Raw genomic sequence first — 20,924 nt, forward strand, 5'->3', positions numbered from 1 at the left:
GTTTTGTAAGTGACAGTGATCGATCGATACTGCACTTGGGTGGGCTGGGCTGGGCCGGGCGGAGGGGCAAAACGCAGGTGCTAGCAGGTATCTGGGCTGATCCCGCTAACACTGCGTTTTTGGGAATCCTAAACTGTTGGGGACGCCAGTATAGATCTGATCGGATCAGATATTGATGCGTTCAGATACTATACCACTAAGGGAGGTGTACGGTGCGTGCGTGGGTGTTAGCGCTACTGGCACTAACCTGACGCTGCCTGGGGCTGGTGCTTGCCATTTCACCAAAACGCTACCAAAAAAACTGTTAGCGATCACAGGGATCAGGCCTGACTCTGCGAACGCTGCAGTTATGCGTTTAGTGTTTTGTAAGTGACCGTGATCGATCGATACTGCACTTGGGTGGGCTGGGCCGAGCCGGGCGGAGGGGCAAAACGCAGGTGCTAGCAGGTATCTGGGCTGATCCCGCTAACACTGTGTTTTTGGGAACCCTAAACTGCTGGGGACGCTAGTATAGATCTGATCAGATCAGATATTGATCCGTACAGATACTATACCACTAAGGGAGGCGTATGCTGCGTGCGTGGGTGTTAGCGTTACTGGCGCTAATCTGACGCTGCCTGGGGCGACGCATATCACCGCCGGGCGATCAGGGGGCTAAATCTTTATTCGGCGGGTGCCCTGACACTATAAAAAATAAACAAACTAACCAGCGTCACCCGTAACAGTTATACAGTGATCAGTGGTGAAAGGGTTAACTAGGGGGCAATCAAGGGGTTAAAACATTTATTAGGTAGTATATGGGGGTCCCTGTCGCTATAAAACGCTGACGGCGAACCTAAATATTTAGGTCACTAACTAGCGTCACCAGCGACACTAATACAGCGATCAGAAAAATGATCGCTTAGCGACACTGGTGACGGGGGGTGATCAAGGGGTTAAAACTTTATTAGGGGGGGTTAGGGGGGTACCCTAGACCTACAGGGGGGTAATACTAACTGTCCTAACACTGTAAATGTCACAAACTGACACCAATACAGTAATCAGAAAAAAAAAAAAAAAAAAAAACCTGCTGGTGTCAGTTTGTGACAGGGGGGGGGGGGTGATTGGGGGGGGATCGGGGGGCGATCGGGGGGGGGATCGGGGTGTTTTGTGTGCCTGGCATGTTCTACTGTGTGTGTGTGTGTTGTGCACTCACATTGCAGTCTTCTCTCCTCGGCCCGGAACGGAAAATACCGAGCCGAGGAGAGATGACATCATTTCCTCTGCCTCTGTGTACAATACAGAGGCAGGGAAATGATCCCATTGGCTGAGAGCGATCGCGAGGGGGGGGCCACGAATGGATGGCCTCCCCCTCACCTCCGATCGCCGGGGGAGATTTGCCGACCGCCGCTGGCACCGGGGGGGGTCCGATCGGACCCCCCACCCGCGGGCAGGCAAGGACGTACATGTAAGTCCTTTTGCCTGCCCGTGCCATTCTGCCGACGTATATAGTCGTGCGGCGGTCGGCAAGTGGTTAAGTTCAGACCAGCTGTATACATTTTGGAACTTTGGATAACCGTAAAGAAGAGAATACTGCAGATAAACCGGTACAACTTATGTAGGACGATTGGTTTAATCTCTATGTATCACCTGAGTCTAGTCACTTCACTTAGTGGATGTAAGGGTTTACAAGTACATTTAATTAAAATTGTAAAGAAAAATCTCACCCCCCACTTCACCAGGAGGGGTCGGTATTCGGTCAGGGTTCCCTGCGGGTTCAACATGGCGTGCAGTTTCGTCATCAGGATTTGCTGAGACGTGGAATGATGCTTATGTCAGCCCGCACATCATATTCTCTGAAATATGCCCAAGCACACTCAGTGTTATGAGCATGTTGTCTCCCCCAATCCTCATGTACTTTGCGATGCTTCCATCAATATGACAGTGAGATCCCATGCATGCGTGGTGATCAACACTCAGTACTGGCATTATAAAGCTTGTGCGAGATTTCACCTCCATATTATCCTGCGCATGCTCAATAGTAACAAGTCTGTGCTGCCACTACCGTGCATGTGTGTGATCTCCCTGTCATTATTTCAACATCACAATTTAGCTGCAAGGTCCAGCGCATGCAAGGTAGTGGCAGCACAGACCATTAACTACAGGGAATGTGCAGGATCTATGCAGAGGATAACTTTTTCTGATTAGTACTACCACCATTCTGACGAATGCCCACCCACCCAACAACTTCTGCTCTTGCCAATCCTCCCTGGCCCCCTTACCACTCTGCAGCCACTCCTCTCACCCCTTAGTAGCTCCCACACTCACCACTATGCAGCCCCCACATTATAGCACCTGAAAGTTCTCCTAGTCCCATTACAAACCCCCTACCAAACACAAGACCAGCCTGTACTGCTACTACCGCAGGATCTCTCCTTGCTATTGTGATGTCAAAAATATGACAGCTAGATCCCGTATCCCGTGCATGGTAGAGGCAGAAGACGCTGGTCACTAGGGTTCATGTTTGGGATCTTGCTGCCACATTTCTGGTATCACAATATGATGTTAACATTGGTCTGTACTTTAAAGTAGCAGGCATGCGCAGGACCTATAAAGAGGGAAAATGTCTTCAGTTTATCACCTCTACCCCACCCCCTCCTATACCACTCTACCACATGATCATCCTTACCACTCTGACCCACCCTCTCACCACCCACCTGTGCTCTCACTACCCACCTGTGCTCTCACTGTTCTTCTCTAACTTTCTCACCACTTGACAGCACCCCCACTCTTACCACTCTGGCCCGCTTTCTTAACACTTTGCCACCCCTCCATGCCATGCCTCCTTGTCTACCACCCTTTCCTCTCATCACTCTCACCCCCACCCACCCTGGGCCCCTACCTTGCAGCTCATGTTCATTTGAGTTGTTCAGAACTTTATGTTCAGGCATTTTCCACAGTTAGGTTTTTTTTTGTTTTTTTTTTTCTTACAGTTTTCTCTTTTTTGGGCATTGCTGCCCTGCAAGTTTATGTTACCTTAGGGATTGCATTATTGTGCGACATTCATAAATTTTATGATAGTAATTAGGGCTTTGTGCACACAGACATGTTAAAATACTTGGAAAAAAAACAGAATCGCTCTAACAAAATTTGATATCAATTTTCAAAATAAATACTCAAAATAAATCTAATGCATACATCCACTGATAATGAATGCCGAGGGTGCATTTAAATAAAAACCCAAACATCTACATGTGCATAGTGCATATACAAAATAATAAACCGAAATAAGTGCTTTGTAGATAAATTGTGGTACACAAATATAGATATGAGCCAACAGTTCATGAAAAATCCCATGAAATTAAAAAAAGCGCAATTCTGTTTTTTTTCCAATTGTTTTCCTTGTATTTATGTTTACATGAGAATTGCAGCTTTTGGGGGCCGTGCTTCGCATATAGCCCCATTCAACATTTATCTTAGCGCAATTTTTTCCCCTATTTTTCATACTAAAATACTTCAATGTACGTTGGATCTTTCCAGCCTAAAAAATGCTTGTTTCTTTCTCGAACATCACGGGACACAGAGCCTCAGTAATAACTGATGGGTTATATAGGTATCACTAGGTGATTGGACACTGGCACACCCTAACCAGGAAGTTCAACCCCCTTATATAATCCCTCCCCTTGCAGGGATACCTCAGTTTTTACGCCAGTGTCTTAGGTGATGGACGTGTAAAGATGTCCTGTGCTAAGCTCCAAAGGGATTATCCTATATCCTAGACTGGGGCAAGCCAGGCGAACCGGATTCATTCCAAAGTGTCTTTTCTAGGCCGAATTGGATGGTACCTGGGCCTCGTGTCCGAAGAAACGAGGTTTTACCTGTAACGCTTCTCTTTTTAGAGAGCTGGACCCCGCATATCAGAAAATGGTTTCCTATCCTTATTTCTGGCCGGGTGCTTTACAGGCCAGAACTGTGGATCCCCCTATTCGTAGGGGGCCCCGGTCTCTGAAGGTTTTTTCAAACGGAGCCCACCGTGAGAGGCGAAGATTGGGTTTGTGTAACAGAACCCTGCAGCTGGATAAGGTAAGGGAGATTCCACAGAATTTTTTAATTCTAGTAGGTTTCTCCTTTAAGGTAAATGCATGCTATGCCTGTTGTCGCCACCGGGGCTGCCAAGAGCACATACCTTCTCATGCTGATGTCTGTCTCAGTGTTTCCACGCTGCACAAGCTCCTCCGGCCGGCTCAGGTAGGATGGGATGGGGGGCTCTCCTTAGGGATATCTCCCCCCAGACTAGGGGGAGGCCGCGGATGGGTTGTGAGGCGGTTATACACTGCAATTTCACCGCCGCTGCCGCCATTTTGCCACGTGCAGGCCCCATCTCTACCGGCCTCTCTCCTCCCCCCCCCCCCAGCCTGCCCTCCATGCTGATTTCGGAGGGTTGGCCCGCGCTGGAAGCGCGCGGTTTTCGAAAAACGAGGGGGGGGGGGGCGTCAGTACAGCATGCTCAGATGCCCACAGGGCCGGCTGCAGGCGATTAAAGGCACTGATTACAGGTGCACTGAGCCTTTTTGGAGGGACACAGAGCTGACAGGTCGCATGTAAGGTGGGACACAGGCATTCTCCTAGGCAGCATTTACTAAGGTAACACCAGACTGGGCATTTGGTAGCAAGGCTTTTGCCAGACTACATCGCTCAGCAGTCAGTGTTCATTTTACATAGTTACATAGTAGGTGAGGTTGAAAAAAGACACAAGTCCATCAAGTGTGTGATTATGTGTCAGTATTACATTGTATATCCCTGTATGTTGCGGTCATTCAGGTGATTATCTAATAGTTTCTTGAAGCTATCAATGCTCCCCGCTGAGACCACCGCCTGTGGAAGGGAATTCCACATCCTTGCCGCTCTTACAGTAAAGAACCCTCTACTTAGTTTAAGGTTAAACCTCTTTTCTTCTAATTGTAATGAGTGGCCACGAGTCTTATTAAACTCTCTTCTGCGAAAAAGTTTTATCCCTATTGTGGGGGCACCATTACAGTATTTGTAAATTGAAATCATATCCCCTCTCAAGCGTCTCTTCTCCAGAGAGAATAAGTTCAGTGCTTGCAACCTTTCCTCATAACTAAGATCCTCCAGACCCTTTATTAGCTTTGTTGCCCTTCTTTGTACTCGCTCCATTTCCAGTACATTTTTCTGGTGCCCAGAACTGGACAGCATACTCCAGGTGCGGCCGGACCAGAGCCTTGTAGAGTGGGAGAATTATCGTTTTATCTCTTGCGTTGATCCCCTTTTTAATGCATGCCAATATTCTGTTTGCTTTATTAGCAGCAGCTTGGCATTGCATGCCATTGCTGAGCCTATCATCTACTAGGACCCCCAGGTCCTTTTCCATCCTAGATTCCCCCAGAGGTTCTCCCCCCAGTGTATAGATTGCATTCATATTTTTGCCACCCAAATGCATTATTTTACATTTTTCTACATTGAACCTCATTTGCCATGTAGTCACCCACCCCATTAATTTGTTTAGGTCTTTTTGCAAGGTTTCCACATCCTGCGGAGAAGTTATTGCCCTGCTTAGCTTAGTATCGTCTGCAAATACAGAGACTGAACTGTTTATCCCATCCTCCAGGTCGTTTATAAACAAATTAAATAGGATTGGTCCCAGCACAGAACCCTGGGGAACCCCACTACCCACCCCTGACCATTCTGAGTACTCCCCATTTATCACCACCCTCTGAACTCGCCCTTGTAGCCAGTTTTCAATCCATGTACTCACCCTATGGTCCATGCCAACGGACCTTATTTTGTACAGTAAACGTTTATGGGGAACTGTGTCAAATGCTTTTGAAAAATCCAGATACACCACGTCTACGGGCCTTCCTTTATCTATTTTGTGATACCTCCACCTTGTTGCTTTGCACTATGGGTACAAGAGGTTCAAGTACCCCAAGAACCAGAGACTCTAGGGGATCTCGTTTAGGTTCTGAGGACCCCCTTTCTGCAGTATCCTCCCCCCCTAAGCGGCCAGGGACGGCTAGCCAGGGAGAGCCGCTGGGGTCCGGTGCCACACCTGCTTTTGGCGCTTCAGCCCCTGTATATATTGCACAGGAGGTTTTTTCCTCAGCCATTTATGGATTAGAGGAAAGATTAATGGCCGTGATTACTTCTTCACTCAGTGGAAGAAAATGCACTAGGCCTTGCTCTGCTACCCAGGACCCTCAGGCTGAGGAGCTGTGGGATAGAGGAGAAGAATCCCTTTCTGAGCATCGGGATGGGATGGATGATTCCTCTTCAGAGGAATCAGGTGGAGAAGGGCCCTCTGCAACTTCTCAGGATGAGAAAGTCTTATGCCCCGTACACACGGTCGGATTTTCCGATGGAAAATGTCCGATCGGAACGTGTTGTCGGAAATTCCGACCATGTGTGGGCTCCATCGGACATTTTCCATCGGATTTTCCAACACGCAAAGTTGGAGAGCAGGAGATAAAATTTTCCGACAACAAAATCCGTTGTCGGAAATTCCGATCGTGTGTACACAAATCCGACGGACAAAGTGCCACGCATGCTCAGAATAAATAAAGAGATGAAAGCTATTGGCCACTGCCCCGTTTATAGTCCCGACGTACGTGTTTTACGTCACCGCGTTTAGAACAATCGGATTTTCCGACAACTTTGTGTGACCGTGTGTATGCAAGACAAGTTTGAGCCAACATCCGTCGGAAAAAATCCTAGGATTTTGTTGTCGGAATGTCCGAACAAAGTCCGACCGTGTGTACGGGGCATTAGTACAGATCCTTACTGGATTGGTCCGCTCCACATTTAAGTTGCCTGTATCTGAATCAGTTAAAGAACCCTTTTCACTGAAACCTCCTCAAACAACACATGCTTTTCCAGTTCATAATTTACTTGAAAAGCTCCTTTATTCTGAGTGGGATCACCCAGATAAACGTTTTTTTCCACCGAAAAAGTTTTCAACACTTTATCCTGTGGAAGAAAAGTTTATTAAGATGTGGGGAATACCGGCCGTTGATGCCGCCATTTCCTCCGTAAATAAAAGCCTGACTTGTCCGGTAGACAATGCTCAGGGATCCTGTAGATAAAAAGATGGAATCCCTGTTGAAAGATGTTTTCGCCTTAGCAGGCTCAGTGGCTCAACCTGCAATAGCAGCGATTGGAGTCTGTCAATACTTAAGAGACCATGTTAAGCAGGTCATCAAAGTTTTGCCTGAACAGCAGGCCCAGGGGTTGGCTAACCTTCCAGCGGCCTTATGTTTTGCTGTTGACGCCATTAGGGATTCATGCAAACCTCTCGTCTTTCACTGGGGTTGGTGCATATACATAGAATCTTATGGTTGAAAAATTGGTCAGCCGAAGCACCATGTAAGAAGCTGCTGGCTGCGTTTCCATTTCGTGGTGCTAGGTTGTTTGGAGAGGACTTGGATAATTATATCAAGAGAATCTCTTGTGGGAAAAGCACTCTCTTACCTGTGAAGAAGAGTAAGCGTCCTTCTTTCTTTCCCCAGCGCCCGGGGCTTCAGCCTCCAGGCAGTCTCGACGGTCTCCTCCGTCTGGGTCAAGAGACAACCTCAGGGACAAAAGAAGTCCTGGGGGAAGAAGCCTACAAGGCAAAACGCTAAGACCTCTTTATGAAGGGGCGCCCCCCGCTCATTCGAGTGGGGGGAAGACTGCGACAGTTCTCAAGGCTCTGGCAGGAGGACTTCCAGGACAGATGGGTAATCTCCACGGTAACCTTAGGGTACAAGCTGGAGTTTCAAGAATTCCCCTCTTCTCGTTTCCTCAGATCAAGTGTCCCCAGAGATCCAGAGAAAAAGCAGTCGCTCCTTCTAGCGTTAGAGCGACTTTTGTCGCAGGAGGTCATTATGGTGGTTCCCGCGAAGGATCAGGGATTGGGTTTCTATTTCAACCTTTTTATGGTCCAAAAACCAAATGGGGATGTCAGACCCATTCTGGATTTAAGGGATCTGAACCGATTCCTAAGGATTCAGTCCTTCCGCATGGAATCAATTCGGACAGTAGTCTCCACCCTGCAGGGAGAAGAATTTCTGGCATCGATAGACATCAGAGATGCATATCTGAATGTGCCCATTTTTCCTGCTCATCAGAAGTTCCTGTGCTTCGAGATAGGAGGGTGCCATTTCCAGTTTGTGGCACTGCCTTTTGGGATAGCCACTGCACCTCGAGTGTTCACAAAGGTCTTGGCTCCTCCCCTGGCCAGATTAAGGACTCAGGGTATAGCTGTCATAGCATACCTAGACTACCTGCTCTTGATAGACCGGTTGGTGGCCTCCTTGAACGGGAACTTGAGGACCACAGTCAAGGATCTGGAACACCTAGGTTGGATCCTCAACCTAGAAAAATCTTTCCTAAAACCAGTAACAAGACTGGAGTATTTGGGTCTGATCATAGATACAAGCCAGGAGAAAGTATTTCTACCTCAGGCAAAGATCTCTGCCTTAAGGGAGCTGATTCTGGCAGTCAGGACCAAGAGGGGTCCTTCTGTCTGCGTTTGTATGAGGCTGCTAGGAAAGATGGTGTCTTCATTCTAAGCAGTTCCCTATGCTCAGTTTCATTCAATACTGCTGCAACACAGTATTCTGTCCGCCTGGAACAAGAAGGTTCAGGCATTGGACTTTCCGATGCACCTGTCTTATGCGGTGAGTTAGAGCCTCAGTTGGTGGCTAATACCCGAAAACCTGCAGAAGGGGAAATCCTTTCTACCGGTTACCTGGATGGTGGTAACAACAGATGCCAGTCTGTCGGGTTGGGGAGCAGTTCTGGAACAGTCTGCGGTTCAGGGGGTTTGGTCCAAAACCGAGAGGACCTTACCCATCAACATTCTGGAGATCCGTGCAGTATATCTAGCCCTAAAGGCCTGCACTATCAGGCTACAGGATTGCCCGGTCAGGATCCAATCCGATATTGCCACAGCGGTGGCTTATGTCAATCATCAGGGAGGCACCAGGAGCCTCGCTGCTCAAAAAGAGGTGAACCAGATCTTAGTCTGGGCAGAGAGGCATGTGCCATGCATATCGGCAGTTTTCATTCCGGGGATAGAGAACTGGCAGGCGGACTATTTAAGTCGCCAGCGGTTACTTCCAGGGGAATGGTCTCTGCATTCCGACGTCTTTTGGGCCATATGCCAAAGATGGGGGGTTCCAGATGTAGATCTCTTTGCATCCCGATTCAACAAAAAGATAGACAGATTTGTGGCAAGGACAAAAGATCCTCTTGCATGTGGGACGGATGCGTTGGTGATTCAGTGGCATCTGATTTATGCATTCCAGCCTATTCTGCTACTGCCACGACTCCTTCGCAGGATCAGGCAGGAAAGGAAGTCAGTACTTCTGGTGGCCCCTGCTTGGCCCAGAAGGACGTGGTATGCGGAAATAGTAAGGATGATGGTGGGTTCCCCGTGGACACTACCGGTACGTCCAGACCTGTTATCTCAGGGTCCAGTGTTCCATCCTGCCTTACAAACGCTAAATTTGACGGTTTGGCTATTGAGACCCACGTTCTGAAGAGTCATGGGCTTTCAGGTCCTGTGATATCTACCTTGATCAATGCAAGGAAGCCAGCTTCCAGAATGATTTATCATAGAGTCTGGAAAGCTTATGTATCCTGGTGTGAATCCAGGGGTTGGCATCCCAGAAAGTATAGGATTGGTAGAATTCTGGATTTTCTACAATTTGGATTAGAGATGAAGCTGGCCTTGAGTACCATCAAGGGCCAGGTCTCGGCCTTATCAGTATTATTTCAACGGCCACTTGCTTCGCATTCTTTGGTCCGAAACTTTATGCAATGGGTGACGCGTCTTAATCCTCCGGTTAAGGCGCCCCTAAACCCCTGGGACTTGAACTTGGTTCTGTCTGTGTTACAGAAACAGCCTTTTGAACCAATACGTCAGATTCCCTTGGTCTTGTTGACAAGGAAGTTAATTTTTCTGGTAGCTATTTCTTCTGCTAGAAGAGTATCAGAATTAGCAGCTCTTTCCTGTAAAGAGCCTTATTTGATTGTACACAAGGATAGAGTGGTACTGCGCCCTCATCCTAATTTTTTACCGAAGGTGGTTTCAGGTTTTCATCTAAACCAAGACATTGTTCTGCCTTCCTTTTTTCCAGATCCCTGTTCTCCGGAAGAAAGATCGCTACATTCTTTGGATGTAGTAAGAGCAGTCAAGGCCTATCTGGAAGCAACTGCTCAGATTCGCAAAACGGATGTTTTGTTTGTGCTGCCAGAGGGTCCCAGTAGAGGACAGGCAGTGTCAAAGACTACCATTTCTAAATGGATTCGACAATTGATTATTCAAGCTTACGGTTTGAAACAGAAGATTCCTCCGTTTCAGATCAGGGCACATTCCACAAGGGCTATTGGTGCTTCTTGGGCAGTGCATCACCGGGCCTCTATGGCTCAAATCTGCAAGGCCGCAACCTGGTCTTCAGTCCATACATTCACCAGATTCTATCAGGTGGATGTGAGAAGGCATGCGGATATCGCCTTTGGGCGTAGTGTGCTGCAGGCAGCGGTACAGGGTCCTCAGGTCTGATTGCACCCTACTTGGTTGTGGTTCCCCCCCTCAGATAGCATTGCTCTGGGACATATGATCAGTTATTACTGAGGCTCTGTGTCCCGTGATGTTCGAGAAAGAAAATAGGATTTTTTATAACACCTTACCTGTAAAATCCTTTTCTTTCGATGGACATCACGGGACACAGAGGTGTCCCGCCCCTCTTCTAATACACTATATTGCTTGGCTACAAAACTGAGGTATCCCTGCAAGGGAAGGGATTATATAGGGGGTTGAACTTCCTGGTTAGGGTGTGCCAGTGTCCAATCACCTAGTGATACCTATATAACCCATCACTTATTACTGAGGCTCTGTGTCCCGTGATGTCCATCGAAAGAAAAGGATTTTACAGGTAAGCTGTTATAAAAAATCCTATTTTTGCCACATAATTACGCACGCACTTTTATGTGCATTTACAGTCTATAGCATTTAGAGGCGTAGGCATGTAAATTCATTCTATTGGCTAGCCAGTAGAATGCATTTACACACATCCAAAAGCAAGTTTGGGGCACAATTTTATGCCCCTAAACGCTGTTCTAAAATACGAATGTAAGTGCCACAATGTGCACGGGCACATTGGCTAAAATAGAACTGTGTTCAGAGGCCTAGAAAAAAAAAAAAAAGAACAGAAAAAAATGCCAATAAAGCAGTGTTTTTTTTTCTGCTTGTGTGCGGCCTAAATAACACTAATGAAAAAAAATGAGCAGGATGTTATTTATTTATTTTTTATTACATCATTGTATGTAGTGTACAGTACTCTAATGTATTATGTAATTACACCATGTTACACAGTATGTCAGTGTACTAAAGGGTGTTTATGGGGTTTAAAAATGTGTTTCCTGGGAACTCCATTTGTAATACATAGTTAAATTCTCATCTTTCTTTACTGATATTCAGGCTTCCTACATTTGAGGCATGGCTTGCACCGAAATGCATACTGTTAGAATTGTCTACAATTGTCTTTGTTGTCGTCCAGCAAACAGCAATCTGATAGTCTTATATCACCGAGGCAGCAGCTGGAAGATAGCTATCTAGTATTGGTGCTGTGCATGGGAACAGGAGTCTAAGTAATCCCAGGGGAGTACCATTGGCAAAACACAACAGGGTTCACTAATACTGTTACACACATCTTCCATAGCTCTCTTGGGAACTGTATTCACTAAAAGGAAACATTTTTTTATTTATGTTGAAAGGTTTTTTTTTTTCTTTTGTCCTAAAGTAGTATTAAAGCCTAACTCAATTCTTTAGTGAACTTTTTAAATAGTTTGGCTCAAGCAGGTCCAGATAAAAATTTCCTTGACTAACAAATGCAGCGGCTTTTAGTGCTGCATTAACCGCATGTAGCCTCAGCTACATATGGTATACTGTTCCATGTTTTGGCAGTGAGATGGGAACTTCCTATCCCACTCCCGGAACAAAATTGAGTCACAGGAAGCTTTGTATTTTCTGAGTGAATATAAGGCCTCCTTTGGCTGAGGTGAAAGGGTGGATGGATGACGTCACAATCCTCAACTCAGCCAGTCAGAGGAAGGTTTGTATTCATTAAAAAAATACAAAGCCTCCTGTGAATGGCTGAGCAGTGTTTAGCCTGACTTAATTATGTTTCCATCCCAGTGCAGTAACAAAGCAAATTATACTGTATGTAGCTAAGGGTCCCTCCCTCCCAGGAACATGCATATCTAAGGGTCACCCAGGGATATGTTTTTTTACTTTTGCAATCAACAAGAAGTTTATTTATCACCCCCCTACTGGCTGTAATGAAAAGGCAAAAACACAGCTATAGGGATGGAGTGATAATATGCATATATTTTCAAAGTAAAAAAAAAAAAAATGTTTCAACAATACTAATGCAACATTTTGTGTTGGTGATTAATTCTCGTTATTAATATATATTCTATAATAAATGTGACTTTAGTACTCCTTTCAATAGAGTGAGGAAGGGTTAGAACCTCTCATGTGTATTGCTGTCTGTGACTCTATTGAAGAGATTTCTTAACATGTCCCATCACAAATGGTCAATAAATTAGAGGTAAGTGAGTCCCAGGACAGGAAAGCACACACAGCAATAACAACTTGAGCAAGGCTCTAACATTTCACTGTATCAAAAATATTTGATGTTATTACTGTTTTTGTACCCATTTCCCAATACTTGCTGGGAGACAGGAAGTGAGGTGAAATCTCCTCAGAATGGGCACTGGACTGCAATAAAAACTAAACTGAGGTTCTAACCCTTCTGCACGTTATTAAATGGAAGGTTTTGGCTGGATTTGAACCAACATTTTGGTAATGTTTTGATGCATAGAACATTCTTACAGTTTGATTTCTCCAATATGTTCCACTTTTTTTTAATAGATTCTTCTTGATGGACCGGGCACTTTAAAGTTAACAAACTTTAGCTTTTCGAAAGCTGAAGGAGAAAACCTAGAAGAATTGTTTGCCTTGGTAGGATCAGCTGAGAATTCAGGAGATACAGGAGAGTCTACACCACGACGTAACCTGAGAAACCATATAAAAGGTCATTTGAATTGTTCTAATGCCTTGAACACTAAAGCAGGGGTTCCTGAACTTTCTAAACAAAGGGCAAGTTTACTGTCCTTTAGACTTTAGGGGGGCCAGACTAAATGAGGAAAGGGGAAGGTTTTCTGTAGTCCACAGCAAGAGGGAGCAGTTTAGGATGACAATGATGTTCTATAGATAAAACACATTGTGTAAGGGCCTTTTCACATGGACTTTTCGATCAGGTCCACCTGTCAGTTTTTCAGGCAGATCTGATCGGACGATCCATTCACCCCTATGGAGCAGCGCATGTCAGCGGTGACATGTCCGCTGACACCCGCTGCTATCAGATGGTGTCAGCCAAATCCAGTTGGATGGTGACCCCATTTTCCATCCGTCTGGCGGATGGGATCAGATGAAAATGGACAGGCGGTTCGTTTTCATCCGATCTTCCCATAGAGGAGAGTGGGACTCTGACAGGTCCGTCTCTGCACCGTGAGCGGAGACGGACCTGTCAGCCGCCTGCTCAGTGGGGATAAGCAGAGCGAATCCCCGTTGAGCAAAGCTGAGCCCCCTGTGTGGACCACCTGTGTAAAAGGAACATTCGTGTTATCAGAAGTGTGTTACTGGCAGGATCACTAGATGAAATTAAGGGAGGTAAAGCCTAAAACAATCATAATAATAATAATAAGTAATTCATCACATCTAAGGGCATGTAGGCTGCAGTTATATTACATTTTTGTTCTTTGGTTTATTTATTCTAGGAAGTGGCAGTTTGCCTGGAGGTGAAGGGTTATATACATGTTTAGGTCACACGCACATGGGTTGTTGTCTTTATGCATGTAAGGTTTGCGCTCAGGGCCAACAGGTAACTATCCACCATGTGTAGCCAGTGGTGTTGCCTTAAACACCATTGATGTTTATATCTCCCCCTGAATAATTGACTGAATGAATGATTTGTTCATGTGGCACATGCCCTAGATGAGTCCAGCTGAATTTTAATGACTGAAGGTTGAGGTCATCCTATGCATGCACTTTCACCACATGATTGACTCATTCATGGGGAGATGTAGACGTCTAGTTCTCGGTTATGCAGCAAAACCCTGTGGACCTATGTACATGGGCCCCATAGCATACAATAGTGATATGTATTCCTCCATCCACAGATCTGTATGTAGCAAATTGTATGCCTGTACAGGTGTATGAGCCCTTCAAACAAGTTGTGGGTGGATGTGAATACCGTATTTATCGGCGTATAACACGCGCCGGCGTATAACACGCACCCCAAGTTTAGGAGGGAATTATAAGGAAAAAAATGTTTTAAGGAAAAAACTTACATTTACATGCCCATCAATGCAGCCTTGCACAGCGTCCATCTGCATGCTTGTCCAGTGTCATTTGCAGCCTTGCAGTCATTTGCAGCCTTGCAGTCAGCAGCCTTGGTGTCATTTGCAGCCTTGCAGTCATTTGCAGCCTTGCAGTCAGCATCCTTGGTGTCATTTGCAGCCTGGCAGTCAGCAGCCTTGGTGTCATTTGCAGCCCTGCAGTCAGCAGCCTTGGTGTCATTTGCAGCCTTATCGGTGTCCATTTGCAGCCTTGCAGCTTTGTCAGTGCTGATCTGCAGCTTTCTGTGTCCATTTGCTGCCTTGCTCAGGCTGCAGTGACTTTTCATTGTCACTGCAGTTTGAAAATGGCGCCGCCGGTGGCGAAATACACAGAGCCGGTCCTCGGCTCTTCTCGGAGGCTCTCGTTCACTTTCGGCTCCACTCGTAGTCCCGCCGGGGATGGGCGTGACTTTGAGCGGAGCTATCCGAACCTAGCCGAGTACACTCGGCTAGGTTAGGGCGGCGCTTGAGTGAAGCCGAAAGTGGCCGAGAAGAGCCGAGGACTGGCTCTGTGTATTTCGGCGCCGGCGGCGCCATTTTCAAATCGTGGTCGGCGATTTTGAAGCTCAGTCAGCGGGGGATCGCAGGGGATCAGCGTATAACATGCACCCGCAATTTTCCCTTGATTTTAAGGGAAAAAAAGTGTGTGTTAAACGCCGATAAATACGGTAATTTAGTCATTACTCAGAAATGTGAAAATATACAAAAAATATATACACTCGCGCCAATAAATAAAAGCTCAATCTAAAGTGCTAAAGTGACAGCTGCTGTGGCATACAAACAAGTAAGTAACTTGTTAAGTGATCCACTAGGATGACTCCAAATTTATAACATAAACCTCAGTGCTAGCTACTTTGATAAAACACAAAAAACGAATCCTAAAGTGCACTGTGCATGTGGATAAATTTAAATATAATAAATATAATAGCACTATAGCCACTACCGTTCATCATTACTAGAACGTCTTTACACCTGAGAGGACTTATTTCTAGTGTGTTTCACTATTTTTGTTTGCAAAGAAATTTCAATTTTTTTGGACTGTTTTTTTTACATAAATTGTATTATAAGTGCACTTTAGGATTCATTTTTTGTGTTTTATCAAAGTAGCTAGCACTGTTTTTTGGAGTCACTCCAGTGGATTATCCTATAAAATTGTAATCCCCTAGTGGATTAATCAGAAATGTTTGAAGTATCGTAAAGAATTGGTGTAAAAATAAAATTTTAATTTATACTTTTTTTTTTTTTTTTTTAGTTTTGAATAGACTATAAAAGCTGTCGTACTTTTATTGCTTCTGTGTCCCTTCACTTCCCTTCCTGGTAAAACGAAAGGAGGTAAAGGGAAATAGCCTAAGTTGGGCAGTGGAGCAATCAAAAGCATGATAGTATATAACCTTTCTCCCTTCTATGCAAAACTTAAACACATGTCCAGAGCTCTGTATAGGAGTTCTGCTTTAAACTAGAAAACATATCTACTTTTTTTTACAGTTTTATTTTTTCCAGATGCAATTTGTAATTGAGATGTTAACATTTCAGTATGTGTTTTATTTTTTTATTTATTTATATATTGAATTATATACTGAAGATATTTATTTTATATATGTTTTTGTAAAACATTTTGCAGGATCACCAGTTTATGCTGCCCCAGAAGTAATCAGAGGAGCAGATTTCTCAATTTCTAGTGATCTTTGGTCATTGGGATGTGTGTTATATGAAATGTTTACTGGTAAGCGCTAATTAACTTTTCAGCATTTTTTTTTTTAATTCTTTATGTTTTTTACAGATACAAAGACTGAAAATGTACATTAGAATACATTCTGTATAAGTACTTCAACAAAAAATGAAAAAAAAAGAAAAAAAGAAAAACCCCCTTACACAAATAACCCCCCCCCCATCCTGCACGGGTTTCCGCTATACATGCGGAAGAGCCAATTTTCCTTTGGAAATTACATACATTGTAGCCCTATGGGCTTTAGCTAGTGACCTCCTCAACATAGCTCCACGTAATTTTAAAACTCCGCCACCCTGTCCATTTGTCTGGTCGCCCAGTCCCCCCATCTAGTTCCAGTCCATAGCCGTACAAACACTCAATATTATAGATTTAATTTGCAAAGAAGAGCCACTCATGCGTTTTAGGGCTCTCAGGTTCCAACCATTTTATCTGGATCTGGCACTTAGCGGCGTCCAATAATATAGGAAAGATAGATGCTTGATATTGCTTCATTGGCTCCTCTGTCCCATGGAATAGGCATGTCCATGGGTCATCCGATATGGTTTTATTAGTAATTTCCTTAATCAATTGAATAATTTTCTTCCAATATATTTTGATGATGGGACACTCCCACCATATATGAGCCATCGTTCCTATATTTGTACACCCTCTCCAGCATCTCGTAGATTTATCCGGTTGGAATTTGCTAATTTTATCTGGTGTAGCATACCACCCTGCTAAGCATTTAAAATTTGTTTCTGTCCTCTTAATATCAACTGACGAAACATGTACCATTTTCAAATTTTTTCCTAGCCTGTGTTTACTACATTGTGTCCCTAATTCCCTTTCCCATTTTTTGATATAGGGGGGCACATCCAGTTCCTCTTTGGACACTAAAATTTTATAGAGTTGAGATATAGTATTTCTTGATTTTTCTCTGCAACAGAGCTGCTCTAACAGCCTGTACTCTTCTTCACCTCTAATTGGCTTCGGAAGTTTCTCAACAAAAACCTTCAGCTGGATGTACCGCCATGTATCAATCACCATGAGATCTGTCTCAGATTTCAGATCGTGATACGTGTGCATTTTCCCATCTCTAATTAAATCCTTTACTTGAGTATTACCATTCTTTATCCAATTCCCTCCCACCTCCCTCATCCCCGGTTCAAAAAATATATTATCCTTTAAATAAATCAAAGGTGAATTATAAAGCCATTTATTTTGTGTGTGAATCTGATCCCAAAATTTGAAAGTGTTTCCTGTTAAAACTGATGTTTTTGTGCTGAATATTGTATATTTTGGAGGGTTCCATATAATGTGACCTAAGTGTGTGTTACTCATGCTATTTTCAATGTTGACCCATCTTTTTTCCGAGGCCTCCCTTGCCCATTCCATAACCAGTGAGAATGTTACTGATATATAATATCTATTGAAATCCAGAAGAGCTAGTCCTTGTTTCTCCCTCTAATCATAACTGAATGTGCAATTCGTGGCTTTTTGCCACACCAGACAAACCTCGCAATTAGGCCTCGGAGGGCTCTCATGTATGCCTGTGAGAGTGGAAGCGGAAGCATCTGGAATATATAGAGTATTTTCAGAGCCAACACCATTTTTACTGTATTAATGCGGCCAAGCCAGGAGAGGGGACGCATCAACATTCTTTTTATCTCTTTCTTAATTTCATCTAAGAGTGGCATGTAGTTGATAAAATACATTTTCTTCAGAGAATTAGACAGTTTAACTCCCAAATATTTTATATCCTTTCTCCAGGGAAAGTGAAATTCCCTTGAAAGTCTTTCTACTTCCTGCTTATCAATATTGATATTTAGAACTTCCGATTTACTGAGATTTATCTTGAATTTTGAAATATCCCCATACCTTTTTAAAATCTGCAGCAAATTCGGAATTGTAATCCTGGGGTTAGAAATATAAAAAAGAACATTATCGGCAAACGGCGCTAGTTTATGTTCCTCTGTTCCTATCTTTACACCGCTACAGTCTGAGTTTTTCCAAATAGAAGCCAGCAAAGGTTCCAGGGTCAATACGAACAGCAGGGGGGACAATGGGCACCCCTGCCTGGTGCCATTCTCCATCCTGAAGGAGCTCGAGAGGACCCCATTGACTTTCACAAATGCCAGGCGGTGATTATATAGAACTTTCACCCATGAAATTAATCTTGGACCGACTCCCATTGCTTCCAGTGTTTTTATCATGAGCCCCCAGTCTACCCTGTCGATTGCTTTTTCGGCATCCATCGACAGGAATAGAGCTGGGGGCTCACCAGCTTTAATGGACTCTAAGAGGAGCAGAGATCACACTCTGTTATCCCTGCCTTCTCTCCCCGGTATAAAACCCACCTGGTCTGGATGTACCAGGGTAGTCATTTTATCCTTCAACCTACCCGCTAGAACCTTGGCATATAGCTTGGTGTCCACGTTTAAAAGGGCGATGGGTCTGTAACTACAACACAACATGTCATTCTTTCCTTCTTTTAGTATCAAAGTAATGGTTGCAGACAAAGCGTCTCCCCCCATTGTACAGTTGGCACCCAGGTCATTCCAATAATGGCAGAGCCTAGGTACCGATATACTTTTATATTGTTTGAAGCAAAGAGTGGTAAATCTGGGCCCGGGCTTTTTCCCAAGGGCGAGTCCTTTAATGCGGCATATATCTCATCTTCGGTTATAGGTCTATCCAATACCATTCTCTCATCCTCAGACAGCCCTGCCACCCCTGCTCCGCTCAGAAATTCTTCCACCTTCCTGTCCTTTAATTGTCCCGGTGCTTCCTTTAATCCTACCGTGTACAGGGCTTCATAGTAGTTCCTAAATTCTTCCGCTATCTTTTTAGTTGTAGAGACTACCTCCCCTTTTTTATTTTGTATTTTCTCGATAAAATTTAGGTCTCTTTTTTTCTTTTTCAGTATCCTCGCAAGATACTTGCTTGATTTGTTACCCCAGAAATATCCGTCTCTTGTTATTTTGCTTAAAGCCCTTCTCGAGTCCTGTTCCATGTTGTCCCTTAACGCCTCCCTCTTGATGAAAAGCTGGTGGAGACTGTCCTGGTGTTGCCCCTTACATTTTTTGTTTTTGTTCTAGTGTATATATCTCCTCTATAAGTTTTTTTCCCTTTTTTCTTTTCTCATTTTTTTAACCCCCGCCCCAATGGAAATGAGGACCCCCCTGACATACGCTTTGTGCGCCTCCCAAATAATAGAAGATGCGACTTCCCCTGTGTCGTTGACCCTGAAAAAGAATTTGATTTCTTTCTGCACCTTTTCTAACACTTTCTTGTCATTTAGTACGTTTTCGTTTAACTTCCATGAGAATGGATGTCTTTGTAGCCCCGGAATCCTAATCCTCATTGAGATTGGAGAGTGGTCAGAAAGTGTGGTAATTTCTATTCTGGTTTCCTCCACAAAGTCCAAAAGGCTATGGTCAGTCATGATGTAATCCAGTCTTGAGTATGTCCCGTGCACGGGGGAGAAGAAGGTGTAATCGTTTACTTTGGCATGCTGCACTCTCTACACGTCCATTATATGGCATTGATGCAGTTTGCGCCTGATCGCTTTTAGTTGGACCTTACTTGTCCCCTGTGCCCGGGACGTACTATCCAAAGAGGGATCTATACGAAAATTAAAGTCCCCTGCCAATACCACCTCCCCCGTCTTAAACTCGGTCAGTTTGTCTAATACTTGCTTTAGAAATACAGGGTTTTTATTCGGGCAGTAGACATTTGCTAAAGTGAACATTTTATTCCCCAAGTTGCCCTTTAAAAAAAGATAGCGACCTTTTCAGCATTTTATTCTGAGTAATAAACCCTCATTTTTTGAGTTCATTGCAGAAATTGGAATTATTGTATGTGAAGACTTACCAGTCCGTAAAGTCTAAACTGAGAACAATAGCACTACAGTTAAATAAAAGGTGAACTTGAAAGCAGTCAGACTTCAATTGACATGTCCACGTTTGTTTCTATTTTGACAGGGCAACCCCCATTTTTCTCTGAAAGTTTCTCAGAATTGACAGAGATGATTGTGAATAAAGACTTTCCTCCACCTCAGGGTAAAGTACTACTGATAACATTACTATATTTGTTATGTGAATATTCTGTTACTGTGAAGACATCTACTGTTGATCGTAATGGGGCTTGCTCCTTATAAGCATGCCTGTCAGCCATTGTACAAAGTCCTGCTTAAAAACAGGTACCTCCAAGGTGCCTGCTTTTACTTTATTAAGCAGATAAATCTGATCCTTGGACTTCTCTGATTTAGTCTCACTTTTTTTTGGTATCTAGGATTTTGTTTTCCTTTTCTTCCTAAAGCATGGACTTCCCTAACTTTTGAGCTTGGTGCCATCCAGTTACAGGAATCCACCTAAGTGGTATTGGAGCTTAGCAGAGGGTATGACATCACTGCCCCCACAGAGTTTGGGCCTTGTGATTGGCCAGCACCCGAAAACCCTGCTCATTAGAACAACAGAGCTGGGGGTGGGGACTGAGGGGAGGCATTGTCCTCTTACCCCAAATAATAACATGGCAGTGTTTGTTTAAAAGCACACCTAATTGGTAAGGATGCAGGCCATGAAGCAGGGCCTAGCCCAGAAGTCAAGGACATAATGCCACCAGTTTCTAATTAAACCAACCACTGACACCTACAGAAAAGAGCTTTCTAGCTAAGAAAGGCTGGACAAACCTGGGTTTATGAAGGTTAAAAAATGATATATATTTTCCTAACCTAAGCTTAACAGCTTTCCTAGCTCTTCCTTGGATTTAC

General features: G+C 44.3%; 1 protein-coding gene across 7 annotated transcripts in view; it reads left to right on the forward strand.

Annotated features, from left to right (window-relative positions):
- LOC141144582 (serine/threonine-protein kinase ULK4-like) overlaps positions 1–20,924 on the forward strand; it is a 417,575-nt gene that overhangs the window by 52,803 nt on the left and 343,848 nt on the right. For all 7 annotated transcript variants that reach the window (XM_073630411.1, XM_073630410.1, XM_073630407.1 and 4 more), the window contains exons 5-7: positions 12,917–13,079; positions 16,067–16,168; positions 20,137–20,214. In XM_073630411.1, coding sequence (XP_073486512.1) covers positions 12,917–13,079; positions 16,067–16,168; positions 20,137–20,214 — 343 coding nt within the window. The remainder of the gene's footprint in view (positions 1–12,916; positions 13,080–16,066; positions 16,169–20,136; positions 20,215–20,924) is intronic.

The sequence above is a fragment of the Aquarana catesbeiana genome, linkage group LG05, assembly GCF_042186555.1.
Source record: "Aquarana catesbeiana isolate 2022-GZ linkage group LG05, ASM4218655v1, whole genome shotgun sequence".
Classification (NCBI taxonomy): Eukaryota; Metazoa; Chordata; class Amphibia; order Anura; family Ranidae; genus Aquarana; species Aquarana catesbeiana.